Source organism: Thunnus maccoyii, chromosome 20, assembly GCF_910596095.1.
Source record: "Thunnus maccoyii chromosome 20, fThuMac1.1, whole genome shotgun sequence".
In the NCBI taxonomy this organism is placed as follows: Eukaryota; Metazoa; Chordata; class Actinopteri; order Scombriformes; family Scombridae; genus Thunnus; species Thunnus maccoyii.
This window is the reverse complement of record NC_056552.1, coordinates 18,276,918-18,300,871: the sequence shown is the minus strand read 5'-3', so window position 1 is coordinate 18,300,871 and position 23,954 is coordinate 18,276,918. Positions and strand designations below refer to the sequence as shown.

The 23,954-nt window shown below is 39.7% G+C and overlaps 2 protein-coding genes across 3 annotated transcripts; one reads left to right on the top strand and one right to left on the bottom strand.

Annotated features, from left to right (window-relative positions):
- Positions 1-1,332: 1,332 nt before the first annotated feature.
- Positions 1,333-9,705, top strand: LOC121887335 (cAMP-dependent protein kinase type I-alpha regulatory subunit). 2 transcript variants are annotated; one of them, XM_042398067.1, is made up of 11 exons: positions 1,333-1,421; positions 3,115-3,331; positions 4,585-4,755; positions 4,859-4,950; positions 5,061-5,122; positions 5,226-5,272; positions 5,486-5,644; positions 5,776-5,836; positions 6,061-6,182; positions 6,744-6,825; positions 7,105-9,705. In XM_042398067.1, the coding sequence occupies exons 2-11, from the start codon at positions 3,158-3,160 to the stop codon at positions 7,275-7,277; spliced, it is 1,143 nt and encodes a 380-aa protein (XP_042254001.1). In that variant the 5' UTR covers positions 1,333-1,421; positions 3,115-3,157; the 3' UTR covers positions 7,278-9,705. The 2 variants fall into 2 exon arrangements, with proteins under 2 accessions (XP_042254001.1, XP_042254000.1); XM_042398066.1 differs by having other exon boundaries at positions 1,344-1,491.
- Positions 9,706-11,615: 1,910 nt separating this feature from the next.
- On the bottom strand, positions 11,616-22,190 carry fam20a (FAM20A golgi associated secretory pathway pseudokinase). Its single transcript, XM_042396334.1, has 11 exons — positions 21,630-22,190; positions 19,963-20,156; positions 19,418-19,468; positions 17,943-18,021; positions 17,526-17,618; positions 15,904-16,019; positions 14,258-14,438; positions 13,404-13,513; positions 13,219-13,300; positions 13,064-13,123; positions 11,616-12,873 (listed from the first exon to the last, which is right to left on the bottom strand). Exons 1-11 carry the CDS (start codon positions 21,998-22,000, stop codon positions 12,603-12,605), a joined length of 1,608 nt encoding a protein of 535 aa, XP_042252268.1. The 5' UTR covers positions 22,001-22,190; the 3' UTR covers positions 11,616-12,602.
- Positions 22,191-23,954: the final 1,764 nt, after the last annotated feature.

Sequence of the window (23,954 nt, the reverse complement as noted above, 5' to 3'; positions counted from 1 at the left end):
ACTTTTCCCCTTAAAATTTGTACATGAGGCTATAAATAATGGGCTTATCTTATTTTATCTTTGCATAATGTTACTTCAGTCAGTGATGGAAAGTATACATTTACTCATGTATAGTTACAACTTTTAGGGACTTGTATTTTGCATTTTAAGCTACTTTATATTGTACTCCACTAGCTACAACAGAGGGAACTATCATACTTTTTACTCAACCACATTAATTTGACAGCTTTGGTTACTTGTTACTTGTAGATGCAACTTTTAGGCTAAAACATGTGCTTCAGCTTATCAATATGATCCTTTATTACAGATTAAGATATACCCAACAGAATATAAATCAGTTATAATGTTTTGCATCTCAACCAGCTACAACACATTAATGCATCAGTATCAATAATCCATTATTATTATTACTGGAGCCCTATTTCTGCCTGAGTAGTTTTACTTTCGATACCTTTAAATGCAAGACTTTTAGTTGTGGTTGATTTTTTTTTTTTTTTTTTTTTTTTTTTTACATCATTTTACTCAACTAAAGGATCTTTACCCATGAAATCATGTACATAATTTAAATGACTTAATGTTTATTGATTTGTACTTTACATCAATTGCACTGTGATAACTTGAGCACATTATTTAAATGTTCTGCTGCCTGCAGAGAAAACAGAAACCTCTGTAGTATTTGTTATTGTCCCTAGAATTTATTTAGCTTGAGAATACAGTGCACCTCTGATTTTCCTTTTCTGTCTGAGATATTTGTCCCCAAAGTCCCCTAAAATAACCTCATGTATGTTTATTTATTTTATTCATTTAATCACCCTTTGACTCACTACTGTACATCTGAACAGGCTGTATATACTGTACATAACCATCATTTTATACCATTTAATATGTATCTAAGCAATTCTTCACTTCTTTGCATTATTTGTATCCTGTTTACAGATCACAGGAATGGTTTCACTTGTATATAGTCATTCTTTGTGTATATTTATGAAGATTGTTGTGTTGTTATTGTGTGTAAGTACACTGAGAGCCACTAAACCGGATTCAAATTCCTTGTATGTGCAAACATACTTAGCCAATAAAGATGATTCTGATGTTGCAATTGGAAATAAGTACTCTGCACCGAACCACGAAGTTGTACGCATTTCTAAATGAACACAAAAGAGAGATTCCTGTTGACAAGCTAATTTTTAATCAGATATGAATCGATTTTTTTTCTTTTCCCGTTTCTGTTCTAAACTATTTCTTTGACGTCACGGTTTCCGTGCGGTCTCCTTTAAGGTTGCCAAGGGTGACGGGCTCACATGTCAGAACGAGGAGAATTGACGTCAGTGACGGCTGTTGATTGGTTCTCAGCCGTATCCGGTGGGGCAGCGGTCCAGGGCTCGGGGAAAAAAAATCGAAGCGAGGAGGATCTGGTAACGGTACGCTTTGTAGAAATATCACCCATCCCGAGTCGTTATCGAAGGGCTCGGCAGGAATTTACAGTTTCTTGTGAGTATTGGTGTTGTTTCTGCTCAAAGAACATATGACCTCTGGATAGGTGAAATTTGTTTTCTCCGTCTCTCGTTTGTTTATGATAGAACTCAAGATGGCGTCATTGGAGGAGAGCTTTGCCTTTGCACGGAGCTAGCCAGGCTAGGCATCAAACTAGACACTTTCTTTAACATTCTGCTTAACCAAAGATAGTTAAGCAATCGTATAAAACATGTATCATTTATTTGTATTCTGTGTTTACTGTTTATACTAATTTAGGGTGGGTAGTATTTCAGTATTAGCTTGTTGTAAGTTACTTGGCTGCAGCCGTCAGCCTTCCTGACCTACACGGTGTTAACGTTATAGACAGGGCATTTGCTTCATACTGTCTCTAAAGGCGGTAGTAGTTATTTTAATATGTACACTAATATTTATCAGTCCTCCAGCACTCTTCATTGTTACTTGTTCAGCGAGGTCATTGTGCATCGCAATGTTTTCTCTTGACAGCTCTCTTCTTGTCAACTGAGGTGATGCTGCAGCTCACTAATTCAATTAGAAAATTAATATGTTAATTATATATTTTAACTACCTCAGACGTTTGAAAAAGTAAACAAGACTTTCTAATAATATGAGGCAGCCCTGTTGTTGGGTCTTGCCTGTAGTCTTAGCACTTAATTTATACCACTTGGTCTAAAAACAGTATCATTTATCACTTAGTTATTCCTGTGGTAGGTTTAGATTAAAGCAAGCCTGCCAAGTTTCCACTAGGAGTGTAGTTAGCTGCAGAAAGGATGTGCCAGCCTCATCTTTGATAACATGGCAAGTAATCTCCCCAGGGCCTTGTCAGATTAGAAATTATCTGAATCCTATTATACTGATGCACATGCATGATACACTTGCAGGCACAGGATCGGTCTGTTTCCTCCGCAGGACTTGTTGTTCTGTCATTTACTCATCTAAAATACACATGTTGGTTACAACACGGCTTTAGAGGCCTTCCTGTTTTAGACTGCACAGCCCAATCAAGCTCAGAGCTATCTGAAGAAGCTTATATCACAGAGGTTGATCAGATGATCAGGGATCTGTCAGGCTGTTTTTCTCAGAAGCAGTACTGAGGCCTGAAATGTTGAAACCTCAAGGAAGTGCACGTTTGCTTTTATGGTTTTGGTCTGTTTCACAGTGGATTGATTCACTGGCCTTTGTTTCGCCATTTGTCTAAAATTAGGCCTTATGTACTGTTTCAGCCAATGTGAGAGTAAGCTTCACTCAGGCTGGTGAAAAGCTGAAATTGTTTTGAGTAAATAAACCCAGGACAGACAGCGTGCCTGTCCTAGTTTGTGGTCTATAGTCAGAAATGTGTGATCACATCATATGACCAGTTTTCACTCCTGCCACTTAGAAGCACTCAGGCTCCACAGAGCAAAACAACACCCCATCTCTCCGTGCCTTCTCACTCAGGCTCTATTTTTCTCACATTCTCGCTTTTTTCTTTCTGTCCATTTCTCATAACGACACAGACACACTCTTACTCTGTGTTGCTCTCTGGTAATCCAGTAAATCCATGTTTTAGTGATGATCTGAAATCATCCTCCTTTTTTTTTTTTCTCTCCCCCCGTTGCTGTCCTCTCTCTCTCTCTCCAGTACAAAGGTTAGAGGTCACAGAGCAGGGTTTGCGGTTGTCGTCATGGCATCTGGAAGTACGAGCAGTGAGGAGGAGCGGAGCCTGAGGGAGTGTGAGCAGTACGTGCAGAAACACAACATTCAACAGCTGCTGAAGGACTGCATTGTCCAGCTGTGCACCTCCAGGCCAGACAGGCCAATGGCCTTCCTCAGGGAGTACTTCGAGAGGCTGGAGAAGGTATATTTGTTTGTGTGTGTGTGCGTGTGTACTGTGCGTGTGTACTGTACCTTATTGGTCAATAGGCAGAAAGCTAATCATTACACAGTGAAAGCTGAACATTATAAATTCTTGTATTACACTAGGCAGTTACTTTCTCACAAGCCTGCTAGTATTTGGCATCACAACTATTAACTTTGTCAGGCACTATTTCCTTTCATCTCTCAGGCCAACAAAAACCCTCGACAGATTAAATCAGTTGATCAGTTTAAACATGTCTCAACACAGATGATGTCACATATGAAGCAGTTACTGTTATCAGATTTTTCTTATCGTTTTTTGAATTAAAGCTATTTAAACTTTGTGTCAGAGAACAGCAGTTTTTATTTATAATCACACAGCAATAGCAAAGAATAGTTTGTAATATGTTGAAAGCCAGCTAACTTTCTAACTAGCACACTTTAATGCACAGTTATTTTAAACAATATGGTGTTGTAAGATTACTATTTATGGTATCCACCTGCTTTGAACAAGATTTCCCAAATGTATATTATGTACACTTGAGGGTCAGGTTTTGCAGCAGCCATGTTCTAGACCGGATGCTACATTTACTGTAAATGTCACCAAAGAACTAGTTGGGAAAAGTTACTGATGTCAGATAAACATCACGATGAATCCACATGAGTTCAAGCGCACGTACAATAATTGAAATTTAACATTTTATTACTTCAACTGTATTTACATGTTTGACAAAGTTTTTCTGAAAAGTTCTTTAAACTAATGCTTGTGTGCTTCCCTAGAATCTTAGAGGAAGGATTGATTTGAAAATTATTTTAAACAGAAGTGCCTTTTTTGGGGTTATCGTCTTCTGATTTATCGGATTTCTTTTAGATGCTCATCTGGCAGTAACCTTCCAATCCTCTTGGAGCATATTATTAGTTGAAGAGTACAGTTTTCACCTGCTCTATGATTTTGTGCTATATAAATAAAATTGAACTGAATTATACCAAGACAATGAACTAGCACATATATACTGGATAATTCTAAGAAGAAACTTGTAACATAACTTGTAACATAACTTTTTAGTAGTGCTTTTATTTGATCTCTTGATTGAATGTAGGTTTTCACTGGGAACTTTTATTTATCGGTTTATTTTAGTTTATTTTAAGTTGTATTTTACATGTGTTTATATACTTTTTTGAGCTTAAAAAAGTGCTTTGAATGAACTACAGCAGCTATAAACCTTGTCGTCTGATTGACTTCTTCCCCTCCAGGAGGAGGCCAAGCAGATTCAGAACCAGCAGAAGGCCAGCAGTTCCCGTTCAGACTCACGTGATGAGGAGGTGTCTCCACCCATGAACCCGGTGGTAAAGGGTCGCCGGCGGAGAGGAGCCTTCAGCGCAGAGGTTTACACAGAGGAGGATGCAGCCTCATATGTCAGAAAGGTAGACACATACAGCTGTGAGAGCTACAAGAAAATCCAACACTTACATCTATGAAAAGTTATATTTTCTTGAAACGCATAACATGTCTGTGTTGTTCCCTAAGGTCATTCCGAAAGACTACAAGACGATGGCAGCCTTGGCCAAAGCTATTGAAAAGAATGTGCTCTTCTCACACCTGGACGACAACGAGAGGAGGTACCTGCCTTAAACAATGTTTGGTTTTCAAAGGTTTTATAAGGTAGATTTGGACAATTGACTAAGTGTGTGTAGTCAGCTGATCCTCTCACAAATCTGTTTGCTTCCAGCGACATATTTGATGCAATGTTTCCAGTCACCTACATCGCTGGGGAAACAGTTATTCTGCAGGGTAGGATCACACCTTTTCAGCGTTAAGCTGAACAAACATTTATCCAAATGAAAGCATGTCTTTGTGTGATCGTGATAGTAACAGTATTGTTGTGTGCATCCAGGTGACGAAGGTGACAATTTCTATGTTATCGACCAAGGAGAGATGGATGTGAGTATCTGATCCTCATCTTGTTTTTTTTTTAGAAAGCAGTGTCAAACTTTTACAATGCAAACATACTTAAGTAACATAGAGCTTCTTTGTCTGTTAGTATCGGGGTTCACCTACAAATTTCTAATAGTTTTGCTTGTTTCTTGTTCCTCTTCTGTTTTTTTTAATGCTTTTCTCACCATTTCCTTGTTTTCTTCTCTGCCAATCTGACAGGTGTATGTGAACAATGAATGGGTGACCAGCATTGGGGAAGGTGGCAGCTTCGGAGAGCTGGCGCTGATATACGGCACCCCGAGGGCGGCCACAGTTAGAGCTAAGACCAACGTCAAGCTGTGGGGCATCGACAGAGACAGCTACAGGAGAATACTTATGGTGAGGAGGTGTATTATAATACAAAACCAAAGCAAACCAGTGTATTTATTTGCAAACATGTAGGTTTACATAAATTTATTTGCTTTTTTAGTTTCATGTAAACACACTAACACAAATGTCTTTCTCTTCAGGGAAGCACTTTGAGAAAGAGGAAGATGTACGAGGAATTCCTCAGGAAAGTGTCCATTTTAGGTGGGTAATTTTATTTAAAAAAAAAAAATCAGCCACAACTCCAAACTTAAAAATAGAAGAGAAGCAGGTTACTTGTGTTTTGGTGTTGAGATTAAAATAACCTAAAAGGGTTTATAAAAATATATCATCTTATAACAGATGAAAGAAGTAAAACCAATAAAAGCCTTTTTGATTGTGATCCGTCACTTCAGCTGAATTCTTTTCTTTGTGTTCGCCTCACTCAGAGTCTCTTGACAAATGGGAGCGCCTGACAGTCGCTGATGCCTTGGAGCCCGTACAGTTTGAGGACGGACAGAAGATTGTTGTGCAGGGAGAGCCTGGAGATGAATTCTTCATCATCTTGGAGGTAGACACCTACATCTCTAACTCTGACAGACACACTCCTTCATACACAGTAGTTAAGTCACAATACCAAAATTTCATCTTTGAACACTTGAGATAACATGATAAGTTACTTATTTTAGTTTTTTCATGTTATCGGGGTGTCCATCGTTGTTGGATGTGTTATGTAATTAGTCCATATTTGGTTGTTGGTCCAGTTTCATCAAACATTTTAGGAGATATTGAATCTTCTTGTGACTTCAGTGAATCTTTAAATTATTTCAAACATGTCATCCACTCACACACACACGCCCTCTAGTGGTGATGTGAAAGTATTTTTTTGTTTTGATCAAAGTATTAAGGATGACTTGTTGACCTGTTCAATTCAGAGTTGTCTAAATGTATTTAATAGATAAACCGATTTGAATCGCGGCCCTATTTGATAATATCAAATACATTTCAGTGATTCAACTCCTTTTTTAAGAATGATCTTTTATGAAGATGATTCTTGTTCACATATACTGAATGCAAACAGGGTAAAGCTGGTTGATCCAAACTGAACTGTGTGTGTTTATGTGTTTTTCAGGGTTCTGCAGCTGTGTTGCAGCGTCGCTCAGAGAATGAGGAGTTTGTTGAAGTGGGGAGATTAGGACCATCTGACTACTTTGGTAAAAAAACTAAAGCATTATCAGAGAACTCTGTTATTTACCTAATGTATTGTTATATTATTGTACTATTACAAGTGAAGTAAAATTAGTTTTATAACTCTCTTATTAGAGTTATATGATTAAAAAGGCACGTATGATTTTTCTTTCAAATGAAAGTAATATTTCTAAACAATTTAGTTTTTATTTAGAGTTTTGTTTGTTTGCATTCTGTCTCAACATCATTAAAGATTTTATGTTTTCTGAGATTTTAAACGCTGTGATCGTTTCTATGTTCTGCAGGTGAGATTGCTCTGCTGATGAACCGCCCCCGTGCTGCCACCGTGGTCGCCCGCGGCCCCCTGAAGTGCGTGAAGCTCGACCGGCCCCGCTTCGAGCGCGTCCTGGGTCCCTGTTCAGACATTCTCAAACGTAACATCCAACAGTACAACAGCTTCGTCTCGCTGTCTGTCTGAAGGGGCTTGTCTTCCCGCCCCACTCTCTCTCTCTCCTCCTCCCTCTCCCTCTTTTCTCCTTTTAGACCCAGGGTCCACCAATGCAATTTGCTTTTTTTTTTGCCACTTTCTTCTTCTTTCTGTTTGCTTTCTCCCCCCCTTTTTGTTTTACACACACACTTCATTTTGTTGTTACCAGTCACGTCAGAGAGATGACTTTTAGCCATTCACCAGCGCTTGTACCAGCTGCTGTACGCTACCTTGTAGGCACAGTTACATCACATGTTACCTTATATATGTATTTGCTGGTTACGCTTTCTTTTTAGACTCAACCTTAAACACAAAGCAGGATTGTTAGGAGATCTGAAAGACATTAGGGTCTCAAACTGATGAGACAGGACAATCAAACTTTACATGGCGCTTTTGGTGAATTTGTTATATTTGTTATGTTTTAGATTGAAGCAAAGAGAGGACTGCTTCTTCCCCGTTTTAAGAGTTTCCTTTTTGACATCAGTTAGCTTGATTATATATACAAAGTAGAGCAGAAGCTTGAACCTGTAGAAGGCAGGAAGAATACGACTGCAACCACATTTTTGTCAGCCGTTTTTAGGTTTCAGCTATGATGGTTGTGCTCCATTTGTTACTTTTGGTTACCTTTGATCGGTATGATGAGACAATGACGAGTCTGTTTTGCTTATTTTTGGAGATCTTGTGCAACTTAAGGTTTTTATTTTATTGTGCAGCTACCAGGCTAGTGCCAAATGTTGATTATTGTCATGACTCAAAGATGCATAGCCGTGGAAATGCAGTGCGTGTTCTGTTCCCTGACTATTTGGAGCTCCAAACAGGAAGTAGTTTATTACCCTTATTGTCCTCTTAATCGGTAGAACGACCATACAAGAACTGCCTTGACTACTCTGAGGAAAAAATAAATAAAAAGAAAGGGAAAAAAAAATAAGAGTATTAAGTGTATTTCAGTATTCAAGTTTTTTAGTATATACCAAATAACTTGGTCACTCTTCTGCTATGGTTTGTAATCAAAATGTTATCATAGTATAGTTAAAATGATCACGGTTATATTATTATCATGGACTAAATGATAAACTTATGGTTTGGAGTGATGGTGATCTTTAAAAAGATATGTTTAACTGTCTTTTGTAAACACTTATTTTTCCATAAATTCTATTTTAGGTGTCCAGTGCCACAAAGTAAATAAATGCTTCTTCTTGTCGACCGACAAAAACAGTATGTAATTGTATTGTGTAAAACGTCATGGGTTAAAACTTTTTAAAATAGATGAAATGGGTAATTACAGGTTTATTGAAGTAAAGTCTTGGAAAAAAAAAAACAACAAAGTTTCAGGACATCTGAAGTATTTATGTATCGAAGCATCACAGGTGCGCTGGCGGGCAGAGTGAGCAGATATTTATTTAAAACTAGTGTCATTGCTTATGCCTATTGAAAAGGTGGCTGTCTTTTCATCAGAGTAGCTTGTGATCTGTTCTCTATGCTTACTTGGCATGATATTTTAGGCATCCAGTGATCCGGTATGAATGGAAGCGTGTATTAAAAAACGTGCCCTGCAGCTGTGTGCAGGACAGGAACTTTGTCAAATATTTGGTTTGTTACTCCCGAGCTTAACTGCTTCATGTCTTTTTAGATGGCATAAAATGTTAAGTCTGTCTTTTTTTTTTTCTTTTTTTCTTTTTTTTTTTTTGAAGATCTTTACCAAATCACAATGTTGACTTCTGGATTATAGGCTTAACTCTTCATTCCTGCCTCACTGTCTGTTACCAGAAATGACCTAGAACCAGTCATGTTTCTGTTTTCTGTTAAGTCTCCATTCAAAGCGCTTACACACGCTTAGAATTGAGTTTTATGTTTGTATGTCCAAAAAGATTTGATTTTGGTGCCGATTGCAGGGTAGTCAGGTTAGCGAGAAGATTTTTTTTGTTAATGGACATAAGTGTATTTTTCTTCATGTGTTTCCCCCTAACCCTCAGGTTGTGGATTTGGTGACATCTGGATTTATGTCATCAGCTTTCTTTTATGTTATGACAACACATCCTGTTTATCCTGATCCACAGGAAATGACTCCGTTAGGGGGCGAGGGTTCGACTCACCTTTTTGTCGAAATATTATTTTCATGTAAATAGCAGCAGCATCGGTCATCGGTTTTAGTCCAGATGTTTTTAGCCACACTGCAATCGTCCCGGTTTGCCTTAGCTTACCTATCCTGGGCTTACAGTAGTAGTCAGTCACTCCTGCTAGCCCGACCTTTCAGTGAGTTTGTTAGGCCTGCAGCGCAGAGAGCTGCAGGCGATCAGAGGACCATTCTTTTTCTATTCTACCCTGTATTCAGTTTGACCTCCTGTATGTGCAAAGATGTTTATCCTTTTGGTATAGATTGTTCCAGATGGCAGTTTAAGCAATAAAAAAGTAAAAAGAATTCAGCTTTGTCTCTGAATTTGTCTTTTTTTTTTTAAGCTTTGCGTTGCTCTTTTGACTTTATGACGTTTCTAATGGCTGGCAAAGTAGTTCAGGATGCTTCTCATAGGTTCCAAGCTATGTAATTCACTCTATTAATGTTAAATTACTTTTAATTTAACCAGTTTAAATGATGTTTTAATATATATGTGGAAGACAATCTCACTAATATTGGGTGTACAGTCAATGTTTACATTTAAAAAGATCAAAAACATGTAGCGTGACATCTGTCCACCAGGGGGAGACATGCTGCTGTTATGAGTGCAGGAAAGCCTGATTTGGTGTTGGTATTCATTTGTGCACCAAAACTTAAAAATTTAAATCTTTATCCACATTTTAAATATACAACATTCCTCTTTTGTGACCTCATTATTTTTAAACTTGCTTTGTCTGGTTAATAATATGCTATATGGCTCAGTTTTTCCCTTTTTTAAGAGGATTTTTATGACTTTACACAACTTAGGTCATTTTTCCATGAACTGATATTTTCAAGTAACGAGCAAACGTCACAAACTTAATTATTAACAATTTCACTTGGCTTTAGAAAAAAAGTTGCTATTAGTTACTTTGGAGTTGAAAAAGTCCAGGCTGTTCCTTCATTTTTTAATCTGTTGTCCCTCAAATGTTTATTTCTGTTGCTATGTTTTAATACAGATACAGTGTATAAATGCTGAGTTATGATGGCATATACCTGTGATTGAGATCAAGTTTTATGATGTCGCTGCTTATCAGCTTCCCTGCCTGCTTTGTCAGGCTGATGGTCTTCATTTGGCATGAACTCTTAAGATGCACATCACACAAAGACCTGGGACGTATCAGGTTTTTAGGATGAGAACAAAGAAAACCACAGAAAGCCAAAGCTCAAATATGTCGTTTACTGATTTATGAGATAAGAAAACTGATTTGGTTCAGAATGATTAACATGGTATGATATGACACTTTAGGTTTGCTGTCTGTCTCCGACTGTTTTATTGGACAGTAGTGTAGAGCCGCTTATAGTTTTTCTCAGTGGCTTCGGTACATTTCTCAGATCAGAATTGAAATTCTCAAAACTGCTTGTTCAACCTCCACATCATCTAGTCACCTGTGCACATCATAAAAGCAATTCTACATTATCAGTTGCTCGTGTCATGTTGATCAAAATGTATCAAACTGGTTCTTTGTTGAATAGTTTTACCCGCCAAAACATCTAGGCATCAGTTCATTGCATAAGTCATTACATGCAAAATGGTTGAACTAGTTGTCATAATCTGTCAAGCATATTTTCTCTACATTTCTATCTGTTTTTGTAAATGTGTCCTGAATTGATGAATTGCTGTCAGGTGAATCTTGACTTTCACTAATGAAGGGGAATGTGTGAAGCATTAGATCAACCAGTTTTCTTGAATTGGCAAGCATATATAGACAGAGCACAACACAGTGTTACAATTTCTGACAACAAGGAAATGAACAGGGTCAACAGCCAAGAAGAAGAAGAGGAATAAGGCTGCATGGAGAAGGGTAGGGAGGCAAAACAGAGGAAGAGGTAGAAGAGGCCGAGGACGTAGGCACGGTCCCAATGAAATACTGTAAGGGCCACAACTGCGGACCATGTTCTCAATCATGGCCTTACAATGGCTGTAGCTGATTTAAGGGTGCAGCCAAATGTTGGGAGAACAACCGTGCCCTTAATTATTCAAACGTTTCATAGACATAACAGGTATGTAATCCAACAATGTGCACTGTACTGTAATACTGTACACTTACTCTAATGATTCATATTACAGTATTTCACTTACATTTTACAGTTTACAGTAAATATACTTTATACAGATACATACTGTAACACACAAGCACACGTGTGTACATATATACAGTGTGTGTATATATGTACACAGTATATATGTATACACACACACACACACACATAATATATATTTGCTTTTGAGACATTAAGGATTTTGAGCAAGTTACAGGCTTTTGCAGGTAATCCATTCTGTGTTGCTGTTCGTACAAATGCACTTCCTGTTTTGCAAATGTTAAGGATGATTCAAGAAATGTACCAAAGCGACTGAGAAAAACTGTAAACACACAGATGGTACAGAAAAAGATTACAAGTCTGGAACATGGGGTTGAGTAAACTAAATGGCTGTTTAATGGGTAGCACTTTTCTCACACACATACACCAGATTACATTGCTGTTGCTTGCACATTGAAAATTGTACCCTGTCATCACACAAAATAACTTTATTTTATAATTATAACATCACATGGACATCAATCTTTCTCTCTACAGTCACAATATTCACCAGCATTCATTTGAAAAAGTCCAAACAGCTTATCCAGTGCATCACAGCTCTCTCTCATGAATAACTTCACTGCTGATTTTGATGAATGACAGCAAGAGAACTTCTATGGCTTCATGTATCAATGTCTGCAGGTCCTTAAAAACTCTCCAAAGCAAATAAATCTCCTGTATTCCCAGATCAGTGTTCACTCTCCCAGCTAATTTACCAAATGAAACAAATCTCAAATTACTCAAAAGTCTGTAAAAGTTCTTAATTTAAATATTTAAATCTCTAAACACCCTGATCTATGTGCACATAAAAAATTGAGAGCCTAGTCATAAAAAGCATTTATGACTATGAGAGAAACAAAAGGAAATCAAGGTACAGCTCCCTTGGCGATTGGAATTTGAGGCCTGCAGTGATTCATGTTCTGAACCGCCGCAATGAGATTCCTTCGCTCTCTGACAAGCCCCCCTGTACTTCCTCTGAAGATTACACAACATCTTCCATCTATGGCTTGTTCCTTAAATGGAAACCGTCGGGGCCTTGTTTGCTCACAAGTCTTCTGCAGCGATGAACCTTTCACCCTCTGTTACCTTGCCTTTTTCATCTCTGTGTCAGTCTGAGGTCTCGCTGTGGATTTGACAAAGTCCCTGGTGATCACCTCGTCCTCGCCCAGCCTCCGGATGCAGCGCTGGACCACTCGGAGGACCTTCTGTAACCTGCGGTCTAGGGCTAAGAGGTGGGGCTCCGTCAGGATTGGCTGTAAAGGGTCTCCTTGCAGGGACTCCCTCATCAGGTCGCTGAGCCTGAACTCTGGTCGAATCAGGAGCTGTAGCCTCAGCAGAGTGGAGCGCTTTACCCTGTGGGAGCAAAGGATGGGAGTGAAGGAAGGATGGATGATAAAGAGGAGGAAGAGGAGAGGCAGCATGAAATCTTTTATGAAAGATTAATTAGCTTTTTAAATTGTGCATATAAAATTTAACCATAAGACCTTTCAAATGTAAATCTACAAAGAAATACAGACACGGCACGAGATAACATCATACTTACATGCAGCACTGAGATAGTGGAGCAAGGATGGACATCTCATCTTGAGAGTGTTTCCCAAACCTGAAAAAAGGACGTGGTGCCATGTGTGATAAGAAAATAGAACCACAAAGCATAATTTCACAATATTTGAATGCTTATCAAAGTTTTCGTCTCACCCTCTGGCATTGTCCAAGTGGAGAAGGAATCCTTCATCCCCGAATTTGGTGAATATTTCGTAGTGGTGCCTGTCCATGTTGCCTGCAGAAGAGTTCAAGAAGTACATAAAATATGTGTTGTGATAGTGAACGGTCTGGTGATGATGTGAACACCAGATGATGTATTAGTATGAATAAATAAATACCTATAAGGAAGTCGAAGATGGACATGTCTATGATGTTGAGGAGCCTGTTGCCGGAGTTGTAGGGATAAAGCTGCTTTATGGTGTCACAGTAGAACGGATTCACTTCCCATCTTTAAAACAGATATAAAACATAAAAGATTTACATCAAACACTCTAATCCAGGAACTGTTAACTGTATTTGGATATTATTTTTGACCAGATATTTGTAACAATGTGAGAAAACAGTATCTAAAATTGTCCCTCAATTTCCTAATAACATTTGTTAAAGATACTTTATGTACAATTAGTATGTAACTGCATGGTTAATTTGACATTTTTAGGGCATTACTAGAATGATGACATTGAAAGACAGCACCATTGTAAATAATTTTCTCCCTGCCTCTAAATATTTAAACATTTTATATTATTTGTCACTGAGGTGGATCTCATGAGAAACTCGCAAAACAGGAAGTGGTTGTTCATCTGGCGCAAACTGACTTCCATAGATTAAAAAAATTGTGGATGGTGTAGCAGAGAAAGAAAAGGAAAAAGAAAAAAAAAACTCTTTTATCCTAGTCTGTTATGTGACAAAGCCTTTGACCAAAGAGACAAACATCCAATTTGACACAGCACTCAAAAGGATTTGTGGGAAATGTGGTGTGTTATTTGTGAGATGGAGGCCACCAACTGTCTCAACAACAGTTGGTGGCCTCAGTTAACAGTTAATTTGCACCATGCTGTGCATTTAACTAACCTATTTGGTGAACATATTTCAGTATGAGCAACATTCTTACAACATGATCTTCCCACTGAATTACACTGTACTATAAAATAAAATGTAATTCCTTTGGAGTGTACAGAGGTTGAGGTCTTACTCCTCTCGTCCGCTGAAAGTATAGGAACGTATCCAGGGGTTGGGGATGGAGATTCGGGGAGCAATGCTGAGTCCGGGCAGGTAGGCAGACAGGGAGCCCTCCAGCAGGTCTGGGCTCCCACACACCGCATACTCTGTCTTGCACACGTACAGGCACTTGGCAAAGAAACACGTGTTGTTCGCTGTTTGGGAAGCGGAGCAAAATGGTGGAATACAAATGAGCTTCCTGTTCACATGCGATTACATGCCTTTTGATCAGCTCTGCCTTTCCCTCTAGCTGGATGCTGTGTCACCAGCAAGAAAAACACCAAAATAAGTCACAGATACTGTGGGCTAGGCTTTATACTGATATGCTGTGTTTGCAAAGATGTAGAGCTGTCAGTGTTATTAAATCAGACATTAGCCACATAATCTTGTCATATAAAATAAACAGGTCACCTTGCTGTTTCACCCTTGCCAGGAATAAAAACATTTTTGAAAAAGAATGAAGGTTACAGAGTTACAAAATACTGGCAAAATATTAGCAGCGTCATTGTACAAATATTGGAGCTGATATAGACCTTCAAAACTTCTCAAAGATGATAAAAGGAAAATAATTGTTGAATGAACAGTTTGACATTTTGGGGAAAACATTGTCTGTTAAATATGAAACCACAGCAACAACAGATGGTTAGCTTAGCTTAGCATAAAGAGGGGTGCAGTGACTTCCTGGAGTCTCTGCTGGTTGCCTGGCAGCCTCCAGGAAGTCACCACTTCTGGCCAAGAAATAGTCCAATACATAACTGCCTGTAAAACCACAACTTAATATGTTTCCCCCTGCTTCCAGTCTTTGTACTAAGCTAAGCTAAGCTAACTGTCCCTTGGCTGTAACTGTTAGCATTGTTTTTAACAGACAGACAAGAGTGGTATCAATCTCCTCATCTAACTCTCAATAGGCAAGAATGCAAATAAGCATATTATCCCATGTCATTTAGGTCTACATAATTTGATTAATTGCAAATTTGTGACACATTTGCACCACTGATCCACAATGTCAACTATGACAAGTCCTCCATTTTCCAACTTGTAGCCTGGTCTGTGTCCAAATCTAGTTTTAACATTGTCTAACATTAAAGTTGAGTCTTATCAAATTGCACACACAAAACTGAGGTAAAGGTGCTATTATTCCATCATAGGAGTTCTGTAAGGCTCCAACCAACAATTTTTATCAGTAGGTCTGATAATTATTTTCCTTAATAATCAATTGATCGTTTAGTGTAACATGTAAGAAAATAGTCAAAATGCTGATCATTAGTTCCTAAAGCCTGAGTTAACAATTTCACATTATTTATTTTGTTGACCAACAGTCAAAAACCCAAAGATGTAGAGTTTGCTATCATGGGAAAACTGTCAATTTTTGGCATTTTTGCCTTAAAAATACTTAAAGATCACTCAGTGAACAAAATTGTGGCCAATTAATTATCTGTCAATCAAGTGATCAATTAATCATCTAATCATTTCAGCTCTAAAGTACTACCATTTACAGTAGGGGTCAATAGGGGCCCAACAACAAACTTTTTCCCCCGGGCCTCATATATGATTAATCCAGCCATGCCCAAAATGTCAAACTATTCCATTACAAAGAAAAGAGGCCTGCTGGTGCTTTACCTGGTGAGGTGAAGAAGACAGCTCGTAGGTCTTCGTTGTGGGTCACTTGGAGGACTTCTGCTGTGATGTTCACCAGCCTGCCGGCCACCGGCGGGACCCTGCGGAAGTCCAGGATCCTACAACAAATAGGTTGATGAGATTCAGAAGATAAACATTATCTCTGTGGACTCCAGTGTAAGGAAAAGTTTACAATTCATGCCTCCACTCTGAATGTAAATGTAATGTGAACCCTCTAAAGATGAAAGCAGTCTTATCTCTGTCTCCTCACCTCATTTCACAGGAGCCCACGGTTCATTCTGACTGATTCTTATCAATGAATGCACCCTATTAACAGTCTCCACGCTATATAATTCAGCTGGCTTTGTTCATATATACTATCGAGAGCTTACAGCACCCCCAGGGCCATATTTCAGTCATGTGTCGAAAACAGTAATCAAACGACAATCAGCGGGGGAAGCTGAATTGCTGTTTCTGAAATCGTTGGCATTCCCCAACTAGTGATTGCAAGCGATAATGATACGGGCTCCTGGCAGCCAACACAGACACAACCGAGAGAGAGACGACACACTGCCACAGATTAAAAACACACCACCATAAATTAAAAATAGGAGAGAGCAGAGAAGGGATATACTGTATGTCTGTCTCACTGAATAAAACTGTGAGTGATTCTTGCATTTCAAACACTAACAAAGATTTAAGATATGAGTACTTGCAGCATGAGGGTTAGAGTTAGTCATTATAACGGTTGTCGACGTGGCAGTGCTGTTGTTTTCTGTCTTGGGTGGTGAAACGATGACTTATCCTTGTGTGTGGCTTCTTAATGATACTGTCTAGTTCAGATGACTGTTTTTCAGAGTGCATCACCTCAACTAAACCTATGTGTCCACAGACTGTGGTTTATAGTGATCAGCAAGTTGGGAAATCCTAGGTTGGGCAAACATGTTGCAATCTTTGTGTAAGCTGAAAGGTTTATTTGCTGGCAGAGGGAGGGAGAGTTTTTTCATTCTTATTTGTTGAAGACCATTTTGGATTTTTTTGGATTTTTTTTTTTTGGTGTTGTTTTTTTCATCAGTGATATTCTACTGCAAGAATGCTACCTCTGCATATTTATGATTGCAAGCTCATTTCATCATTGCTCATCTAAGACACAATAAATTCAAATGTTTTTGGTAATATCAGTCTTTTTTTTTAACCATATACATTTCAAGAATCATTGTGATTCAACTGTCTGATCTATAGGCGATAACTAAGGATTTAGTGTGTTTTTCAACTTGTCATCATTTAAAATAAAGGCACTTATTCTGCTGTGTTTCCAAATATTAAACAGCATAAGAAACCTTTAATAACTCTTTTTTACATGATTTTGTTTAACATTTGCATCATGGACTGTGTCTTTAAAGTAAAGTGCTCAAAGAGAAACACATTTGTAGCACCCCAGTGTGAACCGGAGCCATAACTGAGACCAATAAAATGACAGATGTGCAACCAAAACTAAAATTACCCCTACTAAATGACACTAAACGACACTAAAAATACCGGAGTATATTGATAGTAAAACAGGAAAAACAAGAAAGTGATAGTGAGCATTATGAGTGACGAGGGAGGGGGGGGGGGGGCTGCACCTGTCCAGGTGAAAGGCAGCGATCTCTGCATTGTGTCTCTGGAAATCAACAAAGTAGAAGAAGTCTTCTGGAGTCTCATCGTCCCTCTGCTGCCTGGCATACACACACACACACACACACACACAATCAAAACATACAAAGTGATCAAGTAGTCAGTTATAATAATCAGTAGTGAGATAATAGATGATGTAGTCTGACATACGCTACCATAGGATGTGACATGAGTAAATGTACTGTAATATGTTGTGTAACATTTTATGTTGTGTTCTATCTCAAACACAGACTTAATGTTTAAAATGTATTGCAGAACAACATTTTCTTTGTATTGGTGTGATGGAAACTTTTAGTGGTATGCTTTACCTATTGGGCACTGACATAAAAAAGCGGTGATTCATCACATGTGGATTCAGTTCTCACCTCATTGGCTTGAACATGGCCTTGGCAAAGTTGCGCATCTTCAGAGCAAGTTTAAGGTGGTGTCCACTGGGCTTCACCACTGGAGTAAAGAGACAGAAGAGACTAGAGGAGATCGGCAAACTTTACATCACACAACACAACACAAGTCAACTTTTGTGTTTGCATGCTGCTGCTTAACGAGTTAAAAACTTGTCAAACTTGACAAAAGTAAAGACTGAGCATCAGGTAACTGAGCCAGTGTTTGGTTTTCATCTTAAATCCTCAGAGGCCAGTTCAAACTTCGGAATAGTTTCTATTGTAGATCTGCCTGTTCCCAGTGAAAATTGGGGGTAATTGGGAGTTGGTCACACAGCTTGCGCTCTGCTCTCTCAGCAACTTGTGTTCCTTTTTTCTCTGTCTGGCTGCATATTATATCACAGCAGTAAGCCAGACTAACCACACACATGCCTCCCTGCTGTTTTCTGTGAAACTCCGGAGTATTAATAGTTAACAATCACACAAAGTTTACAATCACTACTTTTCGTGGGGAGATGAATCAAAGAGGACTTAACTGCTACAAACAGCCTTTGTGGCCGATGAACATCGTCACCGTTGGGTTACTGAGATAATGAGATATGAGGTCAAATTTAAAAAGGAGAGAGAGATTGTTTTGTTGCATTTCTTCTTAAGAGTGAATGACATTTCTGTGGTCGGCCTCCTCACTGTGCAGGGACGCTTGTGAGGCAATGATTTAGCAAAAACATATTACTCATTTCACATACCTTACTGGTGTGTGTGTGTGAGACTGTTGGCAGTAAAATAGAAAATATAAAACCATTATATTATTTAGGTGCTGAAAAATTGAATTTTTTTGCAATCCAATTTTCTTTTAGTGTTTATATGTCTGCGTGGATGTTGTATACATATCTGGCAGTAGAAGTTGCAACAATAACATTTATTAAAAGTAACTTTGTCGGTAACTTTTTCAATTATCCATCCATACATTTGCAGCTCTGCGTGCCGCTCAGAGGTAGGGGATGATAGCGTAGGTGGTGGCTGGTGTGTAGGTTGAAGCCTGGAAAACATTGGCTTCCCTCAGAGCACGCAGACATCAAACATTTAATTAAGAGCTCTCCCTTTGAACACCAACGAAAGCCTGTTTTTTTTCCGCCCCAGAGCAAGTGTCTTATACAGAAAGACAAATCTGAATTTTTGGTGCCGAACGAAAAAACAAAATCCACACTATCACAAAGGCGGCAGTGTGTTTGTCTCTGTTGGTGCCACCAAGCACAGCAGAAAAGAGAGAGAGAAACATAAATAGACAAACAAAGGGGCTAGTCAGCAATCGAACACACATGCTGTTATGTGCTGTACACTAAATGCAGAGCTTATACAGCATGAGATATGAGATAAAGAACATCAAAATCCCTAAAAGTCCAAAAAAAAAAAAAAAAGTCCAAAAAGTCTTATTGAATTCAGTAGTGAATTGACCATACCTTGAGTACAATCGCATGCTCCTTTTAGAGCCTTCTCATCTTGAGTGTAATCTGCAAGAGATAAATGTTTGTTAGCTCATAATTTAGCATGATTATCAGATTAAAGGAGAGGGGTTTACAATTTTTATAGTGGTCTTAAAACAGTAGTCAGGTGCCATAATGAATGTTGACACATGTTTTTCTTGCTGTAATTATTCCTCTTGTTCATACTAAAGATCTCTTCATAATGTACTTTCATTGTAAGTGATGGACAGAATCTAAAGCCCTCCTTCCATGCAAAATGTATTTAAAAGTTTATTTGTAGATAATATGAGTCCGTCATCTGTCCAAATGAGTAAAATCAAGTCAATAACTTTCAAAGTTACTGTCTTTTTAGTGCCAAATTCTCTCTTTTTGTTATTATCCTTCCACTGCAGCTGAACAAGAAAACACTGTCTGTCAAAACATTAGAGACATTTAGCTATACACCAAATTACACCGGGTCATTACAATTAAATATGACACTGACATACAGATGTTTTAAACCCTATCCATCCATCCATTACCTGCACTGACAACTGTCATGCCCTGCATGTCCTTGAGGAGTTGTGGGACAGCAGGGTCATTGCGAGTGTACAGAGCATAGCGACTTATTCCCAGGTGGAACTTCAGCCAACTGGCATCAGGGTCAAAGGTCACTTCATGTTCAGTCACAGTCACATTGGAAATGGCCGCAGCCTCGCTGTAGTATTTCATATGTCTGAGGAGTGAGATGTCAAACAGAGGGTAGTTTTAGAAGCTGAATACAGACAGCTATCCGCAGTCCAATGTGATATCATAACTCAGCTGTGAATGTCATGTTGCTTAAAATTAATGAGGTAGCTGGCTGAAAGAGAGAATTTACAAGAAATATGCTGCTTTGGAAATCTTAGGCAGGCAAATTAAAATCACTTCTTTATTTTGGAAAGACCACAGATTTAGTGCCAGAAGTTGACGGCAAAGTGCAATCAACAGGTTTTCTTTAGAGCAGGTCATTAAAAAAAGACATTTATTAAGTTTTGCTTGTTTTGTTTGCCCATATCCCGCTGTGGCCTAAATTCTCCTTCACATACAGGATTTTATTAGTCATTTTACGGGCTTTCTTTTGTTTTTAAAGACAGTTGTAACACAATAAGAAACATTTCCACAGCCTCCTCGCCTCTCCTCTCTCCTATACTTAAAGCCTGAGCAAGAATAATCTGAGACCAAAACAAATAAGTCTGTGGTGAGAGGGGCACCACATCGCCAGAGCTGACCGCACCGAGTGGGACGGTCATCTCCCAGTCCAAACAAAACTTCATCATGGGTCGGATAAAGTACTAACAGAAAAAGAGCAGAGAGATATAAATATGGGTTTCTTCATTGGTCATCTCATTGAGCCAACAGTCTTACAGTGACAGATCAGGGTAATCAGGACAATGGACAAGTGTAGAGTCACAGAGTAGAGTCAAGCGGAAGATAAAAAGGGGAAGCAAATGTTGCACCTATATTTCCTGTTACACTCAATGCAATGTCAGGAAAGACGCACACACTTAAAACAGGTGAATCAGGAAAGTAACTTCAACCTGTTTTCCTTTTCAGTACGCAAATATAATTGGCTTTAACTGTTCATTCAAGCAGCCCCTGAAAAGCTCCCCCCGGTTTGGATGCTGCAAGATTTTGCAAGTCTTAAGCCTTTGGGCTATCCATTGTTTTGTGCACATTTATATGGCAGAAAGAAAGAGAGGGGGGATCCATTGCTCATATTTCTTCTTATTTTTCCACCGTGAGAGCCCAAAAAATCTGTATCTCTCTGAGGGAGTGTTGGGATAGACAGACAGCCTCACGAGCCAAGACAGCTACAGCTCCCACAGATTAAGATGGGCTTTAGCAGTTTTAAATCCTTGTTTACCTTAAAGAGAGCGTTCCAGACGCAAGCTATCAGAATGACATGTTTGTGAGCCCCGGCCCACTTGACATTGGACTTTGATGACGCATGCCTCTCAAAGGGTTTGTTGACTTTTTGTAAATCACTTTTGCCCGAGAGCAAACATTGAAGATTGTCTGGGTGTACATCTGTTATTGTGAGAGAAGTGTATTTTAAGTGTGTTTTATGTTATAAATTAGGGTGTGTTTGTGTGTGTGTGTGTGTGGGTGTGTGTGTGTGTGGTGTGGAAATGATGAATCATAAATCATCTGTAAAACTGAAACTGACCTTTCCCAGCGTGACACCTTCTTCCTATAGTACTCCATCAGTTGCTCCGCCTGCAGCAGCTTCTCCTCTGGCCCGAGCACTGGAGTCTGGATGTTATACAGAGGATGAGCAAACAGCCTCCCCAGCTTCGAGCCCCCATCCGTGGGTCCAGATGTTGCACCATCCAGGGGCGGCACAAAGGTCCAGTTGGAGAGCTGCGGGGTGGCGAGGCCACCCTGCCTGGGGAGGGTGAGGTTGTTGTCACCACATGTGCAAAAGTGTCCCGATCCTTGCCCCATGCTCCGCAGCTTTGGCAGGAGGATGAAGTAGAGGTCAGCAGAGAAGATGGCTGTGAGGGTCGCGGCCAAGAAAAGACGGTCCCTCCTCATCATTACAGAAGAGGGGAGAGGGACGGGAAAAATAAAAACAGCAAAGTCCTGACTATGTGCTGCTCCAGAGTGTCTGAGACATCACTTGTAGGCTGCCTCCAGTCTCCCACACAGTCAGCCAGGCAGAGGCAAGAGGTAAGCAGCCAGAGGTTGGTCCAAATCTCTCTCTCTCTCTCTCTCTCTCTCTCTTCCTCTTTCTATTTGTGTGTTTCAGTCTGCTCCTTCCAGCCTCACTCCTTCTTCTTCTCCTCCTCCTCCTCCTCCTCCTCCTCCTCCTCCTCCTCCCTTGGCAGCAACTGAAGAGAGAGCTGAGCTGAGAGGGAGCATGTGTTAGCAACAGTCACTGACAGTTTTGGCTGCTTCCAGGGACCTGCTGCTCCGAGAGAGCGAGGGAGTGTGTGTGTGTGAGAGAGAGGGAGAGAGAGAGAAAGAGAGAGAGAGAGAGAGAGAGAGAGAGAGAGGATTGTGGGTGTGTATGTGCAGGTATGTACACAAACATCAAATGACAGGTCAGCAGTTTGAGGGAGTGAGTGCAATGAGAGTGCAGAAAACACACACACACACACACACACACTCTCTCTCTCTCTCTCTCTCTCTCTCTCCTGCACACACACTCTGTGACCGGTTAAAGCAGAAATCCTTGGAAGCAGGAAGGGGTGGAGACAGTACACTTCTTATCACAGCAGATCTGAATGAAACCGTGTCCAGCTGGCTTATCCACTCTGATGCAATGCATGTGTGTGTGTATATTTTGTCAGTGAAGGTCCAAGTCTAGCTATCATTCATTTGTAGATGTTTCTAAGTTGGTTGCCTTCCTCCATGAGTGTGAGTGTGTAGAGTTTGTGACTCTCCTCGTCTGTGTTTTCTCCAAGAAGGCGTGGAGAAGAGATTCCCTCCCGTCAGTCATCTTCTCTCGTCTCCTCCCTGCTCCTCCTCATTAACTAAAGTCCACTTTCACTCCTCCCATCCCATGCTTCAAACCTTTATCCTTTTTGCTCCTCTGTCATCTTCTCTACCCCTCTCCCTCCTCCTCTTTTCCTTTCTCTCTCCTCTTCTGTTTCGCTCCAGGCAAAATTCCCTACTGCCCTTTCCTTCCTGCTGCTATTCCCACACATGAATCCCTCGCTTTCTCCCTCTCACGCTGAAGTTCAGAAAGAGGCAGCACTGGAAAAGAAAAAAAAAAAGTTCTTGCACAACTTAAAATGAGGAAACATGCAGGGAAAATAACACCTCCCCTCGTTCACAGGCCACCTTTTCTTTTACTCTCTCTCCTTCTCTGATTTTTTTCCCTGTGAAAACATACAGTGTATAAATTACGATCGGTGCTTGTTGCCTGTGTCTGCTCTAAAAGCCCTAAGCGGCTTTATACTGAGGCAATGAAGATCTCGCAGGGCATTTCCCAGCCTGCATCTGCACTGTTGTGACTGTGGTATTTTGGAACATCTGTCGTCTGTTTGGGTGTGTGTGTGTGTGTGTGTGTTGGTGTGTATGCGTGGAACAAAACTGCACGTCAATGTCTGGGAGTTGCTCTCCAGGGTGTTTTACCCTCTCTGAATAGAAAACAGGCTGAGAAGCCTTTGCTGATGTTAAAAATTAGTGAAAGGAAGCTTTAACCTGCCATTTAGCCATATTGTAGAGGAGCTTCTGTTATGCTTCACACACACACACATACACACGCACACACACAAATGGGCTAAGAGGGTGAGTGCTCTCTATAAGGTTTTTTTTAGGAGGACACAGCTACAAAAACAAAAAGAGAAGCTATTGTTGTCCTTGTGACCTAAATGCATGATAAAAAAAACACTTTTAGACAAGCAGAGGCCCCATTTTTCACAACTGAATGAGCTTTCCATTTAATGTTTTGTAGGTTGAACATGGTCTGTTGAAATTCTATTTTAAAACTAACTTTTAAGGCAAAAAATCCAGACTACAGCCCGAATAGAAGCAGCTGTAGCTC